Source organism: Perna viridis, chromosome 1 (genome assembly GCF_037379345.1).
Source record: "Perna viridis isolate PV_CMFRI_1.1 ecotype Kerala chromosome 1, ASM3737934v1, whole genome shotgun sequence".
Lineage (NCBI taxonomy): Eukaryota > Metazoa > Mollusca > Bivalvia > Mytilida > Mytilidae > Perna > Perna viridis.
Window position 1 is genome coordinate 47113964 of NC_142445.1, and position 16407 is coordinate 47130370.

General features: G+C 32.0%; 2 protein-coding genes across 7 annotated transcripts in view; one reads left to right on the forward strand and one right to left on the reverse strand.

Annotated features, from left to right (window-relative positions):
• Nucleotides 1–635: 635 nt before the first annotated feature.
• LOC148629056 (COP9 signalosome complex subunit 5) lies at nucleotides 636–11660 on the reverse strand. Its single transcript, XM_088543161.1, has 8 exons — nucleotides 11466–11660; nucleotides 7314–7548; nucleotides 6103–6231; nucleotides 5743–5808; nucleotides 4032–4117; nucleotides 3184–3295; nucleotides 2438–2586; nucleotides 636–1717 (listed from the first exon to the last, which is right to left on the reverse strand). The coding sequence occupies exons 1-8, from the start codon at nucleotides 11597–11599 to the stop codon at nucleotides 1630–1632; spliced, it is 999 nt and encodes a 332-aa protein (XP_088399287.1). The 5' UTR covers nucleotides 11600–11660; the 3' UTR covers nucleotides 636–1629.
• A 74-nt stretch (nucleotides 11661–11734) lies between these two features.
• Nucleotides 11735–16407, forward strand: part of LOC148629057 (brefeldin A-inhibited guanine nucleotide-exchange protein 1-like) — a 36617-nt gene continuing 31944 nt past the window's right edge. For all 6 annotated transcript variants that reach the window (XM_088543128.1, XM_088543140.1, XM_088543134.1 and 3 more), the window contains exons 1-8: nucleotides 11735–11976; nucleotides 12994–13024; nucleotides 13700–13838; nucleotides 14206–14352; nucleotides 14644–14823; nucleotides 15219–15308; nucleotides 15603–15681; nucleotides 16030–16107. In XM_088543128.1, coding sequence (XP_088399254.1) covers nucleotides 11853–11976; nucleotides 12994–13024; nucleotides 13700–13838; nucleotides 14206–14352; nucleotides 14644–14823; nucleotides 15219–15308; nucleotides 15603–15681; nucleotides 16030–16107 — 868 coding nt within the window. In that variant the 5' untranslated portion in view covers nucleotides 11735–11852. The remainder of the gene's footprint in view (nucleotides 11977–12993; nucleotides 13025–13699; nucleotides 13839–14205; nucleotides 14353–14643; nucleotides 14824–15218; nucleotides 15309–15602; nucleotides 15682–16029; nucleotides 16108–16407) is intronic.

A 16407-nucleotide genomic window follows, 5' to 3' on the forward strand; every position in this document is an offset into this window, starting at 1 on the left:
AAAAAGGGCAATAACTCCAATATGGCTTAACGGATTAAAACCAAAATTTGATTATAGATAGTCCTCATCATACTGAACACTTTTACCCTGACAGAATTCAGCTAAACCTAACGGTTTAGGAGATATATGTGAAAAACTACGGTCTAACCCCTTGTTCTATTTTTAGTAACAGCTGCCATGTTTTTCGACGAATCAAAAATCCCCACATTAGTTCTATGCAGGATACCCCAAGGAACATTCACACCAAGTTTGGTTTCAATTGATCAAGTAGTTTCAGAGAAGAGTTTTGTATAATTGTAAAAAACGATGACGGACGACGACGACGACGGACGCCAAGTGATGGCAATAGCTCACATGGCCTTTGGCCAGGTGAGCTAAAAAGTAATTGATTTGTTTTCAAGTTATCATCAGGAAACCATCAACTGTCGGTCAGACAAACAAACTTCATGTGGTGGGGTATTAAAAGTAAAAGCCTAAGAATGATAATCCTACACTGTCAAACTGTTGGGAACATATTCCGTGGATGCATTTTAGCATTAAGTACTTGTTAAATAATACTAATCTATCAAGCCATAATGACAATCCTACTGGACACTTTAAAAGGGATAGATGTGTAAATAATGAAATATTCAAAATACTGTATTTTGTATTTACTTGAAAAATCATCTCCAAAAAGTACAATAATAAAATAGTATTTTTCAGCCAAAACCACAAAACAAGTTAACACAAAAAATGTGGCAAAACCTGTCTTTACCACTTTTTTCTCATGATACAAACAATTTAATTACATTGTATAGATGGCAACTTCTTTGCGGCCTTGAAAATTCTTGATTGAACATCTGTCTGATTTTTATAGAGACTAACTCTTAAAACATTATGGTCAAACACATCTATGATACACGAGAAACATCAGAAAAGGTCAATATAAAACCATTAAATTACAGATCAATCACTTGTATACAGAATAACACCAGTTTTGAATCGTGACAGAAAATATCACAATGAGCCCAATAGGGCAAAATGAGATGGTTTGTTGAGACATTCAAAACATACTTTAATTCTGTTTATAGGGGATGTTAAAGTTGATTTTACATAACATTGTCATTGGAGATTGCCTTTATTATAAGTACCAATGCAGCAGTCTGAGATAGAAAGTATCAGATAGTAAAACAATGAAAAATGCTTCCAGTCTTCTATGCAGAGTAATATGCACTAATGGAAAGCCTTTACTACTCAATGAGAACAAAATAAACTTGAACAAAACAGCCACTAATCAATAAATCTTATAAAATACAAATGACAAAGGGACCCTGATGAACTTTTAACTGTGGATCGGTGCAATATACACTTGTTAATTCAAATTCAGAAGACAAAGACCAATCCTGTAAAAATACGCATATACATCAAGTTTATTGATATCAAGGTAACAAACTCTAAGTCCTCTGTAACCAAATCTGTGTTAGATAATTAGGCTTTATTTCCATTTTTCAGCTGAGAAGGATGCTTATCACAAAATATTTGTTTCTTATTATAAGACTTCTTTCCTATAATTACACAAAGAATGTTTTCAGCTGATTTTTAAAGCTGGCATGTCTCTAATATATTACAATAGACTGTAGTGTCCTAGAGCTATTGTGTGAGATGTACTTGGTTAAACAATCTGTCCTTGATGACTTGTGACATCAATCCATGTATAGATTCCATTGTTGTTTTACATCTGAAATAGAATGAAGTTGATGCATATACTGCAATTTTAGTTTTTATCAAAATCAGATAGGTGGTCATTCATGCATGTCAAAAACTTACCAAAATCCCTTTTATTTCTCCTTCAGTAACACAACCAGTCTCAGTTTGACATTCAGCTGTTACACTCATGAGATAAAAATTATATAAATTGTATATGAGATTATCAATATGAAAGGTTTATAGCTCTTGATTTTTTGTTGATTTATGTGGGAGATGAATGTATGGTTTCTCAAAATACAGATAGGAGTACAGGGAGGACCATCCTTAAGAATAAATATAGCATATGTAAACAGAAAAAAAACTGTTTATTCGATGGGACAGGTTTTTCTACAACACGAATCTTTGGGCAAGTATTATTTAACTTTTGTTTGTCCTAATGGTAGTTTCCCTTGTCCTGGGCAATGGACAACCTTTAACTTCTGTGGGTTTTTCTTTACCATAAATCACTATCATTTTTTTTATCAAATTTTATATGGAGGAATAACTGTTTCAAAATTTGAAAAGCAAATACTTTTCAAATCACTGAAAGATAAAAAAAAAAATAAAAAACTGAGATTCACAAAATCGACTGATTTCACTTCTATTTCTAATTCACAAACAGTTACAGAACACATTATGAGTCATTGTTTGTCATTCAGTAGTACATATGAGATAAAAATAATATGGATTGGTATTTAAATATTAAACATACCCATCTTTAGTAGCCTTTGCTAGTTTGTCTTCTGATTTTCTCTCATGACTATCCATTCCTAACATAAAACCACCTCGTCCTAGCTGTGTTTCTGATTGCTCTAATTTGTCTGCAAGGTCAAAGATCTGTCCAGTTGTGTAATCAGCATTCTGATAAAAAATACAAACATTTCCTGTACAAACAGCAAAAAATACTGCACCAAAGACTGTATAGCAGATATTATATTGATGCTGAGCAGATCTTTTGACAGATAAAATGCCTTTAGAAGTGTGAGACCAAAATGAAATGCAGCAGAAAGTTTATCATTTAGACTGCCCTCTTGTCAAATATAATGTATTATGCAACCAAACTCATTTTAATGTGCTATGAAGAGACATTGGTGATATAATATAATTAAAAACAAATAAATTCATACACAAAACATAGCATGACGATATATTTAACATTAAAACAGTAGTGCATATGCGTTTATACATGTATGTTCATCATTTGGACAAAATGACCAGATAAGATACTTTATTATCCTCAGATACATGTGTACAAAAGGGCATCAACAAAATACACCAATATCAATAGGAGTGAATTACATTCACAATAGAGCCAATCAAGCCTTTCACTAAACAATACTAAAGTCACATGACTCACATTCATAACTATAACCATCAAGTTGGATTAAACTGTAATTCAGTTCCTGTAAGTATAAACATCTTGACAATTTAACTATAATACTGAAACCACATACTTACTGTTAAAAGACTAGACGAACTAAGGGTATTGACCCAGTACTTATTCCACAAAGATTCTAATAGTCTTTTGTCTAATGAGGATTTAAAGTAGGAGATGTCAAGAGAAAAATACCTGAAACATAGAAATTTAAATATTAATACCTTGTTATTAATACTCCATCATTAATGTACAGAAATATTTACAAATCTCAGTGATTGTCATCTGTTTTGATGTATACTATAATTAGTAGTAAATAATAAGGCCACACTTAAAATAATGTTTGTTTCCCTTACCTAACCCTACACAGTAGCTCCTAGCTTTGGGTAGGTAGGTAGTGAAAATACTTTTTACCAAAGTTCATACGATTCTGTAAAAACCAAGTGAAAAATGTTCCTTTGAAAATAAAAAAAAAAATCTTGTCAGAGAATGGCAATTCTGCAGTCCGCTATTCAAATTATCCTAAACTAAATATGACTTTGGTGAAGGGACAAAGCTTAACTTTTACTTTTATCAAATAAGGACTGTTTATAATTCTGGACCAAGTTTGGGCATAACTTGGTCAAAAGTTAAAAACAATCCTTAAATACTTTACTTGCTGTAACATATCTTATTAAATAAAACATGTTTAACCATCTAGCCTGAATTAAATTAAGTGGACTATCCCAATCAGTTATACAAATGTATTTCTATTAAATGATTGAACATAGTACAATGGACAACAGTAAAAATATATTGATGGATTCACTACAAAATCATGAGCCTTAAAACATCGTCACATAAATCAAGAAAAATGATAACAGCACCTAAGTAGGGCTTTCTTCCAACACAAATAACAGTCTAAAATCCAACCTTAACAGATATTACTTACTGTTTACAATGGACACCAAAATCTTCTATTTTGTTCAGTGGTATAGATTGGTATTCAGAAGGACCTTCATCAGGTGGCTTGTAACCCTAAAAAGTCACAACAGACTCAACATAGATGTTGCCATACAAAACCATAATTACAAGTATCGATAGACTCTGTATATGGTTTTCATTAAAAAAATTCATTAAATTCATTAAATTTCATTAAAAAAACTTATTTTGTCTTTTTTCATTTTTCTTCTGGTGCATTCAATCTTATGTTTTAGGAATATGTTAAGCATGTGTCTGTATAGCACCAAAACAATCAATGGCATTTGCACAAAGATTTTGTTTATCTTAAACATTTTTTATATGTTTTCACTAAATCCTGATTGACGTGTTTTTATTGATACTTTAGTCTGAGAAAACTAGGTGTGCTTATCAGTTGCTTTTGGATTTTTAACTAGCTTACATTAAAAGTGAGTACTCTTTCAAGGTTTGTTGTCTTTTGTCCTATTTGTTAAAGGGAAAGACCACCTTTGCATTAAGTTAGGCTCTTATGATAAATCATAAAAAAATTAATAACCTTTAATACAAAATGCACTTTTATAGAATGCTCAAGGCTATGCAAAGTTAGAAATCCTTGAAATATAATTGATAGCCATCGTGCAGAACTCTCCTATCTGAAGGAAGATCATAGCCAGATTTTATTGATTTTTACCGATAGCTTCCGATTGGCTTGTGACGTCACTAAGTCAGTTTGGTACAGATACAAGTACTGCAAATAATATGTATACAAAGAATATTCCGTTAATATTTCTACGATCATGTTTATCTAATCACCAAAACACGATGACCAGTCAAGCTTACCATTACACGAATGATAAAAGAGAAATGTTCTAAAAGTTTTTTTACCAGCAACATAAACATTCTTCGGAAGTAGCCATACGATTATCCTTACAAATACTAGTCATCTGGCTGCCAATCCCATTGTTTATCAATGATGTCTGACATTTGCTTACACGTTGTGCCTTAATCTCTTCTTCTATTCATTTTGGGTTGAAATTATAGGGGTAAAGTCCCAAATTTGCAATTTCTCCGGACATCGTAATCAATTACCTATTTACTTTCACTTTACAAACCGACTTCGTGACGTCACAGTTCAACCAATCATGGTGGTGCCCATAGATGCAGGAAATTCAAATTTCCTAATTATAAATCTCAATTAATTAATTAAGAAAGGGAAATTTTTTTGTTTCAATTTACTTTTCATGAATATTTAACAGATTAGTTTCGATATTTATGACTTGCACAATAACATGGTCTTCTCCTTCAAACAATCTATATTCTGTATCAATCTCATATGTTGTATCTGAATTTGACAGATTTTTATTGTTCGTTTTATAGCTATTTTTACAACCACTGTCCCAGTTAGGGGGAGGATTGACATGGTTGAGGGCTCAAAACATGTTTAAACCCACCACATACCTTATGTGACCATCCCAAGACAGGAACCTGTAGTCAATTGGTTGTTGTTGTATTTTATCTTCATTGTTATTCGTTTTATATTTTTTCAATAGATTAGTTCGTTTTTTAATCTTTCACATTACTTATTTTGGGGCCTTTCTTGTTCTTTGCTTGGCATTTGGTGGATGACTATCTCATTGGCAATCATACTACATCTCCTATATTTATATTAGTCATAAAACTTTTAAACAGTTTACAACACATACCTTAGGGTAAGTTCTAAATGCACCTATGTTGACTTTTCCTGCAGATATTGTACGCACAGGATCAATCTGTAAATGGGGAAGTGATTCTCAGTACAATATGTGTCTATCTAATATTAATAACTACCAAAATTTTCATTCAATATTTGGTATAATGCATTAATATTTCCTACTTAAAAAAAATCAACTGATTTAAGAACTGGTTTGTCAGTAAAAGTCAAGCAGTGTGTGGGTAGGACTAAAATTTAATTCATAGTTGAGTTACACTTTAATATACTAAGATGAACGATTGGTAAGTATTGTCTGTCATACATGAACATATGTACCCAAACAAATGTTGATTAAAAGTTATAGGTTTCTTACTACAATAGCTACAAAAGGTTCCTGGAACTGTTGATTTAACATCTGTGTGCTGACATCAATACCAGAAAGCCAGCAGCCATATCCAGGGTGACTATGATACCAGCCTATAGCATTCTCTAACCTTCCAACCTAAAATACCAGAATATGCCATTGGCTAAGTCTATTCAGAGCAAATATGTTTGTCTTTATGTAGAATTTGAGCATATGATTTAATATTCATTTCTTACATATTTTACTGACTATCAATTATATTTGGTGTGTGCTGTGCACATTTGTGTATTATACAGAGAGTGTTTTGACCTTTTAAAGTCTGCTAAAAAACTCTAAATATATAACAAGAATAGGTATGGTACAAATGTCAAAGAGACAACAACCCCACCGTAATGAAAATGTCAGCCCAAGGCCATTCATTGCTCTTCAATGAACGACAAAGAAACCCTCAGGCTGCACCTGGCCCAAAAACATCATTATACACAGGTACAGCAAAAGAGTTGCCCCTAAATACTCAAGTAACATAACAATAAACTAAAGGTGAAAAATAAACAAGACAAACAGAGGCCAGAAACTCCTGACTTGGGACATGCACAAAAATTGTGGCAGGTTAAAGTACTTTGGCATGATCACAACTCTCCCCCTTAAAAGTCTGTCCACTGTAGGAAAAATTATTGCACAAATAAACTTACCTATAAATGTATTGTACACAGTACTTTCAAACCAAATAAAACTGCAAAACAACTTATGTTGCTCAAAGAGATACAACAAGTCAGTAAACCTTTTACAAAGCACATTATATAAATGTACATTGAATGTTTGGAGGGCAGGTGATCTAATATATATAATAAGGCAAAAAAGATAATAGTCTTGTTTTCTGCTACTAGCAAAAAAAATAGGATACATAGGCAGGAAAATTATTTTACTTTTCTGAACCATTTTACATTGACTTATAGGGGAAACAATTTAGACATTAACAGTGCTTGAGTCAAAATGGTCATAAAATGTTTAGGGTAGGCACAAAAAACTAGGGTAGGTAAGGTAGCAGGAAACAGACATATTTTTTTGCCTAATAAAAATCAGTCTTCCATTATCATTCAACTACCATAAATATACTTCAGAATTAACACTCACATTGTTTATAAATTCATTTGATTTTAAATAATTTATTCTGGTCAGCTCTACTAAATAATCTTACCAAAAAATTCAAAAATACTTACTTGTTTAGCAGCTTCTGTGTATGCAGCCATGTATTCATAAGCTTGTGCCTGGGCATTTACTCTGGTTTCTGTGCCCTCGACAGGAAGGGCAAAACTATCCATTACTATCATAGTGCTGCCATCTACTTTTCCCAGTAAAAGACCCATAATCTCCAGATTTCCACCAGACCTGGCATGCATCACCATCTTCAATAGGGCTAATGCTGATACTTTGATATGCTTAAAGTAGTGTGGGCTAAAAACAAATGTCACAATATCATTAATGAATTTCTACAGTAAGACCCTAGGTTTTATTACAAGAAATTTTGTAGAAAAGACAATAAAGCTTGGACTACCGAGAATCAGGCACTGACATCTGCACTAGTCCTCTTGCCTGAAGACAACAATGTTTCATTTTTTTTTACTAGTCCATTGACCATTACAATCTGTTGCTTTAGCAACAGAAGTGTTCTATATAGCTTATTATATGTGACTTCTCCCTCAAATATACACTCCCTGCTCTAAAAGGGTATCAATATAGAAAGGAATGTGCCAGAAATCTGTGTCCGTCAGATTTTTTGGAAGGATTTCTTGACTATACATCAAAATATCTGCTCAGTTTCAGCTCACTTTTTCCTATTTCTAATGCACCATTTTTCGTTGTCTGAAAAAAAATTTCCGAGGGAGCAAACCACCCCCCAAAAACAGCTTTTAGTTTCATACTCAAGAAGGTTGGCATATATGAACATACATGTATAACCTGTGATGTAAACAAATGCACATTAACAATTTTGGGGCATCTGCCCAGAGAAATAAAGATAACCATTCATATCATAATAAAGGCAGGGTTTTAGCTAGGATTTTGAGGGCTTTAGTCACTTTTGCATAGAGCACGAACGACATATTATGGGCAGCAGAATTTTGTAAATAATCATAAACTAAAGACATAAACACTCTTAATATATTCATTTTAAGTTTACAGATACTGACATAACAATAAATACAATAAATATTACAACAAAATAACTATTATTTTCTATAAGAAAACGTGTGTTACTTAATAAAATAAAATAGTTACTATTAGAAAAATAGTAAAATAGAAATTTTTTTACATCATGACAAAGCTTTGATGCATTCAGTCTAAAAATGGCTACTATTTGACATAAGCTAGTATTATGGTATGACCTGACACTCAACTAATAAGAGAAAATCCTCCAGTCCTTTGCCAAACACCACACCTCGAAAGCCCTCTTCAACCTAAAACTCCTCATATCAGAAGGATAGAGACAGATTGAGCCTGTTCCTAAGATAAGTCTTGATCAGATAGTACCTACTAAATCACCTCTCAGTCACCAGAAGATAACGCAGAAACTAGACAGATAGAAAGGAGGTTGGCCACACTGGCATAGTCAACTGTAGAATGTTGCACTCTGTAAGTGGTTGCTGTGTGATATCTTACTGCTGGATGGTAATTTTTAGTGACATTTGTACTCAGATCATGAGTAGAATTGAAGACGTTCATAATCATTGTGATTTCGTTTCAAGAAGAAAAGAGAATCGTAAAATAAATATTTATCGTTGATTAATAATTCCTAACTGTCCACTATTGTGTTAAAATTAATTGAAATCCATGAGATAACCAGTCACACATCGGAGACATTGTTTTTGTGTGCATTTAAATTTCTAAAAACAGATAGCTACATATGTTGCGAGGTTCGTAAAGGGGTTTTTTTTATATGGGAGTAAAATCGGTTGGTATCCATTAAAGATTGAAATCGTTTAACATGACTAATCCTTAAAATAAGGAAATATATAAGTTATATTTTAAACATACTTAAAAGCAGAAATGTCTCAAGTCAACTCAAGGCTTTTTTCGGCGGTCGAAAACGACCGGCTGAAGTTGAGTGAGAATCCTGGGATTATCTTTTGTGGTCCTAATGATCAAACAATTGATAAATTGTTGTTATCTTAAAGGATTATTATCGATGCACATATCTGGAATGCCAGGTTAATAACAATAAAATGTATCTCACACCTGGCTGACCGGGTACTACTAAACAATGAGTGGTAAAGAGCACAAAAGTCTGATAAAGACTGGTACCGAAATATTGATTTATTTTATTGAATAGAAGTTTCTTTGTATCTAAATAGTGATATTCTTTTACTTTTAGCTAAAATAAATGTTTTTGGTGCATTTCTGTAGACATTTATTTACATACAGTCACGACTTCCAACATGGCGGCCATAAAGTCTGGAGGTACACAATTTGTGACAATTTCAGAGTGTAATATTGTTTTTATGCGAGTTGCAGTTTAATCATGTTATTTTGTCATTTTCATATGTTTTTAAAACCTTTTCAGCCTTTAATATTGTATTTTATCACTCATTTATAACTCCCAGATGTCACGACAGATTCATTGTAAACAAAGGATAGAGTAAGTATAAAATAGATTCGGAATGGAGATGAAAAAAAAAAAACATAAAGAACGTTCAGGAACACCCTTTACTTACCTTTGACAACACAAATTTACATGTAGCAGGAGTCGGTGGATCCACAATTGAAAAACTTTTATCGAATGACCAGTTTACACAAGTAATGCTTTACAGACCCACTAGAGTGTTCATTCAAATTAGGGGAAATTATATCAATACAACAACATCAGCAAATACTGTTTTTAGTCGTATTTGCAATTTTGTAGAGACATTAATTCAACACTACAAGGTTGGAGAAGTTATAATTGGTAGCTTATTCCCACGTTTTAAACCAAGGGGTATGACAACAGATGCTTATGAGTAAAAAAGAAGTTCTATCAACAGATTACTACAAGACAAATTTAGAAACAGTAACAAAGTTATGTTTTGGAAAGTAAGAGGACTTATAAATCCAAAGGAGAGTGCATTTCTTCAAGACAGTGTCCATTTAACCAAAGAAGCAGAAAAGACATATGTCAGACAAATTAAATTAGCCATGTTTTGTAAACTTTTTAAACATTAAGTATTATTTCGTTCGTTTTAGCATGTTTGATATTCGTTTTCTAATAAATAAAGTATAGAAATTCCATTTATCTTTTCATCAAGATGTTATGAAATGGTTGAATATTACATATAATATAACACATATTACCAATGGCAGCATTTATTAGTACATACAAAGTAAACAACTATATCATTTACCACAAAAAATAGATGGGATATTTCGACATTCAAATCTATTTACTGATTAATTACGATTCCTCGCCGTCACTGTAACATTATTAATTTATTTATCTAGTCGCCATTTTGAACAGTCTATGAGTGGAAATACATACTCCAAAAATCATGTATAAATTTAAAAAGACACGTTAATTTAATAAAAATAACTTTGAATCATAACAAGTTATATACCTTACATCATTGTTTTTCTTTATTTAAATGCAAATAAATAGCTATTTAACTCATTCACATCACCAGACTTTGCAAACTGATCGCGCGACAATGTCTAGATGCCGATCTCTGAATAAATATCCAGAATAGTAGTTGATATATAATTTTCAATGGTCACATAGAAATATAAACACTATATAGACACTAAGAAACATTTATTTACTCAAATAATTCAAAATTACGATACCAGACTTTTGTGCTCTCTACCACTCTTTGTTTAGTAGGACCGGGCTCACCAGGTAATTACCAAGCTTAGGGTCATAAACTTGTCAGAGCGTAAGGCCGGATGGAAGATTGACAATTTTTAACAACATTTTTGACGAAAATTTATCTGAAATACTTTTTGAATGGAATTTTTTTTTATACACTTCAAATTTTAAGTGATGAAAACGATCTTAAACATTTTCGTCATTGATGAAATCCTTTCTTAAATGGCGAAAATGACAAGCGCTAGCTAAATCACTGAATAAAGGACACAATCAAGTATTCCTGAAGAAGACATTTAGCATAATAATAACAGAATTAACATATGATTATTTTTTAGGTTTGTAATGCTGTACCAGACACTCTTCTGGAGTTCTAATCCAACCTGAAATATTTAATGACAATTAAAATGTCAAAATATAAAGAAGATGGTTGTATGGTCATATAATAATTTTTGGACTTCCTACAATATTACAACACTATTAATAGTATTATACAGTCATAATACAACAGCTCGGTTTGTAATTAGTAAAGTTTGGCATTTACTCTTTATCCCAAGGCTTCGCCGTTAGAATATCTTGTTGTTGGCGTTTGTCATATCTGTATATCTCGTCAATACTGTTAACACTTTCAACATTATTTGCCATTTCCCATGTTTTCAATGCATTCTTTGCATCCATGGTTGATGATTATTTTCGTTGATCTGTTAAAATTTGGACTAGGATCCAGTTTGTATAACTGGTTCTATTTTGTTCTGAAATGCTGATTTGCTCTTCATGCACAGGAAGAAGGATACCAGATGAAATGTTGTCGGCATCTGATCACGTGACATAGATGGTGGACAACTGTTCCAGGTGTTCCGTATTCGCTAGTCATTAGATCATCAAGGAAAATAGATTAACTTCATTAAAGATACCATGACTTTCTTTCATAATGCGTAAAGGCAACCGGCCGAACGAAATGTTTCTTACGAGAGCGCTTGAGAAGATCTTGAGCGATAAAGAAATCAAGAAAGCTCATCACTCCCAGCTAAAGAAAGCGTGTGAGGTGGCACTTGGTAAGCATAACAAACCAGGTCATTAATTAGGACATTACAAACTAGTATACCTGTAAGAGTAAAAAGCCTTAACCCAGAAAAGTTCGATCAACAGATATTGTGCTTTTGAAAGAAAGAAAAGGCAAATCAAATCAATGAATTTATTTATGATGTCAATGCAGAATGATGCAGTACAAATATTTTTTAATATTGTAGACTGAATTGGATTCTCCATCTTTCTTGTTGTCTTCATTTGGGAGACTGTGGATATTTGACAAGCTACATGTAAAATTCACAGAGATACTAATATAAGGAAGGTGAAACCTTAAACGCTCCTGAAGAAACCTGTGAATTCAAAGACCTAAGTCCTTTAATAATTTTTGGTAGCCCTGTTATTAACTTCCAAATTTTAAAATGTGTCATGATATACAGTTTTTATTGTCCTAATGCATTATCATATTGTTATGGTCTGAAAAATATATGGGGCAAAATGTCCAGCTTTGGTAAGGATCTGTGGATTAGCATGGTCTGAAATATCTGTGGTCAAATTGTCCAGTATCAATTACATCATTTTCTTAAATATTCATGTGCCATGTTTTGACTCCTATCTTAGAAAAAGTTCAAATTTAATTTATATTTAATCATCGAAGACAGTTTATGTTTCCTAGGCTGTTGTGGTCCCAAGTATACAAAATTGTCATTATACTGTTTTCATGCTCCCGATTTTACATGCGCAAATCGGATATTGATGCTTTTTATGCCCATAAATATTCAAAACCCAGTTGATAATACAGCCATTTACACTCCCAAAATTATTTCTTTTATAAATTGTTTTTACTCTTAACATCATGACAGTCTTCTCTATCAAATCTTATATTGCTCATTAATTATTTAGGTAAATGCATGGATGTTTGTATGATTTTCTAATTAGACCACCCAGACTTCTATCTAGAAAAGCTCAGTCTAGATTCACAAAATCTCTGGTTTAAACATGTGTTTTTTTAAGTCAATTTAAAGTTAACATTTTCGCTGTTTCAGATGAACTGAAGAAAGAAGGAAGCATTCAAAGGTATCAATACAATAGTATATGTTTAAAAAGTAAAAAAACAGTTTTGTTTTCAACTTTCAAGTTCTCCTACCTACCCTACTTTACATGGTTTTACTGCCATTTTTTTATATACATAAATAACTAAAACATTATCCTACATACATGTACATGTATTAAACAGGTACAAAATGCACTTTATACACGCCCTGATGTAAACAAGGTTTAAATCTTCAACCTAAGTAAAGTTATAGTCTTTCTTTTTTTTTTGGAGACTTTGAAACCAAAAACACATTTTTATTTTATATTTCTTTTATTGATTCTTATCATGAACTATTCACACGAACTGAGATCAATGCCATATTATAGAGAATTATGAAAGATCATTAAAAGATTAATATATTAGAATCACTTACATGTATATTGATATGAAAATTATTGAAACATGTATGTAATAGAAGGGATATGAGAAAGATACATGTATGTTTTAATATGTGATGATGCAAAACTGATACTACAGCAGTGAATTTCTGTCAGTTGAAACTTAGTTACATTTAGACAGATACATTTGCAATGTTTATGTTGAAGTAAAATGTGTTTTGGTTTTTTAAGTATTATATATTCATTCTCAACCAAATCTGCATTTACATATACAATGTCATCCATGAACTTGAACATTTTTGCTTCTGTCAATTTCAGTGAAGACCAATCCTCTTCAGCACTTCCTACACCAAAGCAGGCTGGATTCGTAGAAGCAGACAAATATTTCTTACCATTTGAACTAGCATGTCAGTCAAAATGTTTCAGAATTGTCAATGTTGCATTAGACTGTTTACAGGTACACATGCTTGAAAAGCTAATCTTAAGATTTAGTAGTTAATTAATTACCACATGTAGTATTAAAAAATTAACCATTTAGTCACATAGCTCTTTATTGATATTATCTGTAATAAGAATGTTACAATATTTAATGCAATTTTTAAAATTATACAGTGAAACCTGTTGAGACCAGACATTTTTAAAGTCAAAAAAGGGTTTGATTCTGACAAGTTTGACTGTACATTGTAATTGTTAAGTTTTCCCTTCTTTTTATTCAGACATCACATGAATTTTATTTTTAAATTGATTTACAGTGACACCCAAAGACATATGTTTTCTCATTTTTATTACTGATTCAACTTGAATCTTCATTTTTATTTGTATAGAAACTTATAGCATATGGTCATCTTACTGGAAATGCCATGGACTCAACAACTCCAGGGAAAAGGTTGATAGATCGTATTGTGGAGACCATATGTGGGTGTTTTCATGGTCCACAAACAGATGAAGGGGTGCAACTCCAGATAATTAAGGTATCTATCTGTTTAACAAAAGTGTAATTGACAGCACATGCAGCCTAAATGCTTTAATATTTAATTAACTATGTTATACTAGGTAATTGATTTTTGTAACTATTGAGTGAAAAACAATTACAGAATAACTAATCTGTTTGTTGATTTTTCCTCTATCATTGTCATTATCAATAATTTACATCTGTTTCTTCACTTAATGATAGATTGATGAGTGTGCTGGTAAAGTTTGCATTTGGTAGTTAAAGCCTTTTATTTGCTTTCATATTTGATACAATTTGTTTTATATTTAAGGCTCTCCTGACCGTTGTTACCTCCAGCACTGTAGAAATCCATGAAGGGACAGTACTTCAGACGGTTCGGACGTGCTACAATATTTATCTAGCTAGCAAAAACTTGGTCAACCAAACTACAGCAAAGGCAACACTTACACAAATGTTGAATGTAATATTCTCTAGGATGGAACAACAGGCTGTAAGTGTCCATTGGGAAACGAAACTGTTTTAAAGCATATAACACAAGCCAAGCTGTAATAGGGAAAAACTGTATGAAAGATATTGCACCAGGCAAGCTGGTTTAATGGGGAAAAAATTCTCAGAAATATTAGTTTGCATAATCATTTCCAGCATGCAGTTCATAGATTTGGAACAGTTTTGGAAAAGTGTGAGAAATAATGAATATCCTTTCTCTTGCTGAATGTGTTTTATTATAACTGCTTTGCTCTCTTTTCTGTCAGAAAATTTGGAAATTCTTTATAAAAAAAATCACTTTATGAACTGAGAACACTTTTCAATTACACTTGATATTCTGCTAGACATACATGTGTTTCATGTGGGTATGATATTGTCACTTATGTTTTTTTTTTTCAGGCACAAGAACAAAAGCAAAGGGAAAGAAGTTCTAGTAAAACCTCCAAGAAATCAGAGGAAAATGGAGATACACCGTCAGAAGGCTTGCAGGTATTAATGACAAGTGGATATGATATCAGAGAACTTAATTATTTAATTTTTAATCTTATTACATTTCTAAATCTACATAAAATACACAGGTTTTTTGATCCAGCATAGATAAATAGTGATAATGTTTTCAAATGAATATTAACACGTTGGACCTTCACATTTGTTCTTATCTTTTTATGTATTTGATTTGTATTTTTTTCCACCTTTATATGTGGCAACTTTTTGTTTATTATCAATATACATGGACAACTATGCCACTTCTCAACAAACAGTAATGTTTGATGACATTTTCAGCCTAATGGAGAATTACCATCAGAGTCTGAAGAGAAGGTTGAGGAATCAACAGATGACCATGATGGTGAACCAAATAAAAGTTAGCATTACTGTATCTTTCTTTGTGAGGCTTATTGGATAAGTTTCTGAACTTTTTTCATACTAGAAACAAATCCAATTCTGGTCATGTTTCAGCATTAAACAAAATCATACTTTGATCATATAGGTCAGCACATATTACATGACTAATTAAATTAAAAATAGTGCTGCACTTAGTGGTTGTGGCTGCTTCATATTATTAAAGAAATTGTCAATAAATGAAGATTAGGATTTAACTAGAATGAAATATTCTTAACATATTCATATTAAAAAAAATCATCAGTTAATAAGAGGTAAATAATGTCCTGGTGACTTGATGTTATTCATTATAAACATGATATTTTTGTAGGAGAGAAATCTGTAGAGGAAACAACAGAAACTGTAGTAGCTGGTGTTCTAGAGGACATCATTGATCATGCTTGCTCAGGTGGGTATTGGATAACGGGTGAAAGGCTTTACACATTATTTATTTAAGGAGATAGATCTAGGGTAAGGGACTTAACTCTTGAAATCAGTGATATGTTTGTATTATATTCAATTTCACCAAAGCCTTTAAAGTTTTCATTTGAAACAGAATGAAATAAATCCATATTACTTTGGTGCTCACATAAGATTGATGTCAAATTGCTGAATACAAACATTCCAATGATTTTTGTAAGAGTTGTGTCCCTTACCTCAGGTCTACCTCCCTAAGGTTATGTCAACTAGGTCAATGTACTGCATAGGA

Bases quoted from the DNA above. Each gene is read 5' to 3' on its own strand.
- LOC148629056 (XM_088543161.1), bottom strand. From the start codon at position 11,599: ATGGATGCAAAGAATGCATTGAAAACATGGGAAATGGCAAATAATGTT. The intron at 6,232-7,313 runs GTAAGTATTTTT...CTGGTATTTTAG, and splicing joins ACACAGAAGCTGCTAAACAA to GTTGGAAGGTTAGAGAATGC. The intron at 2,587-3,183 runs GTAAGTATGTGG...ATTTTTTATCAG, and splicing joins GTTCGTCTAGTCTTTTAACA to AATGCTGATTACACAACTGG.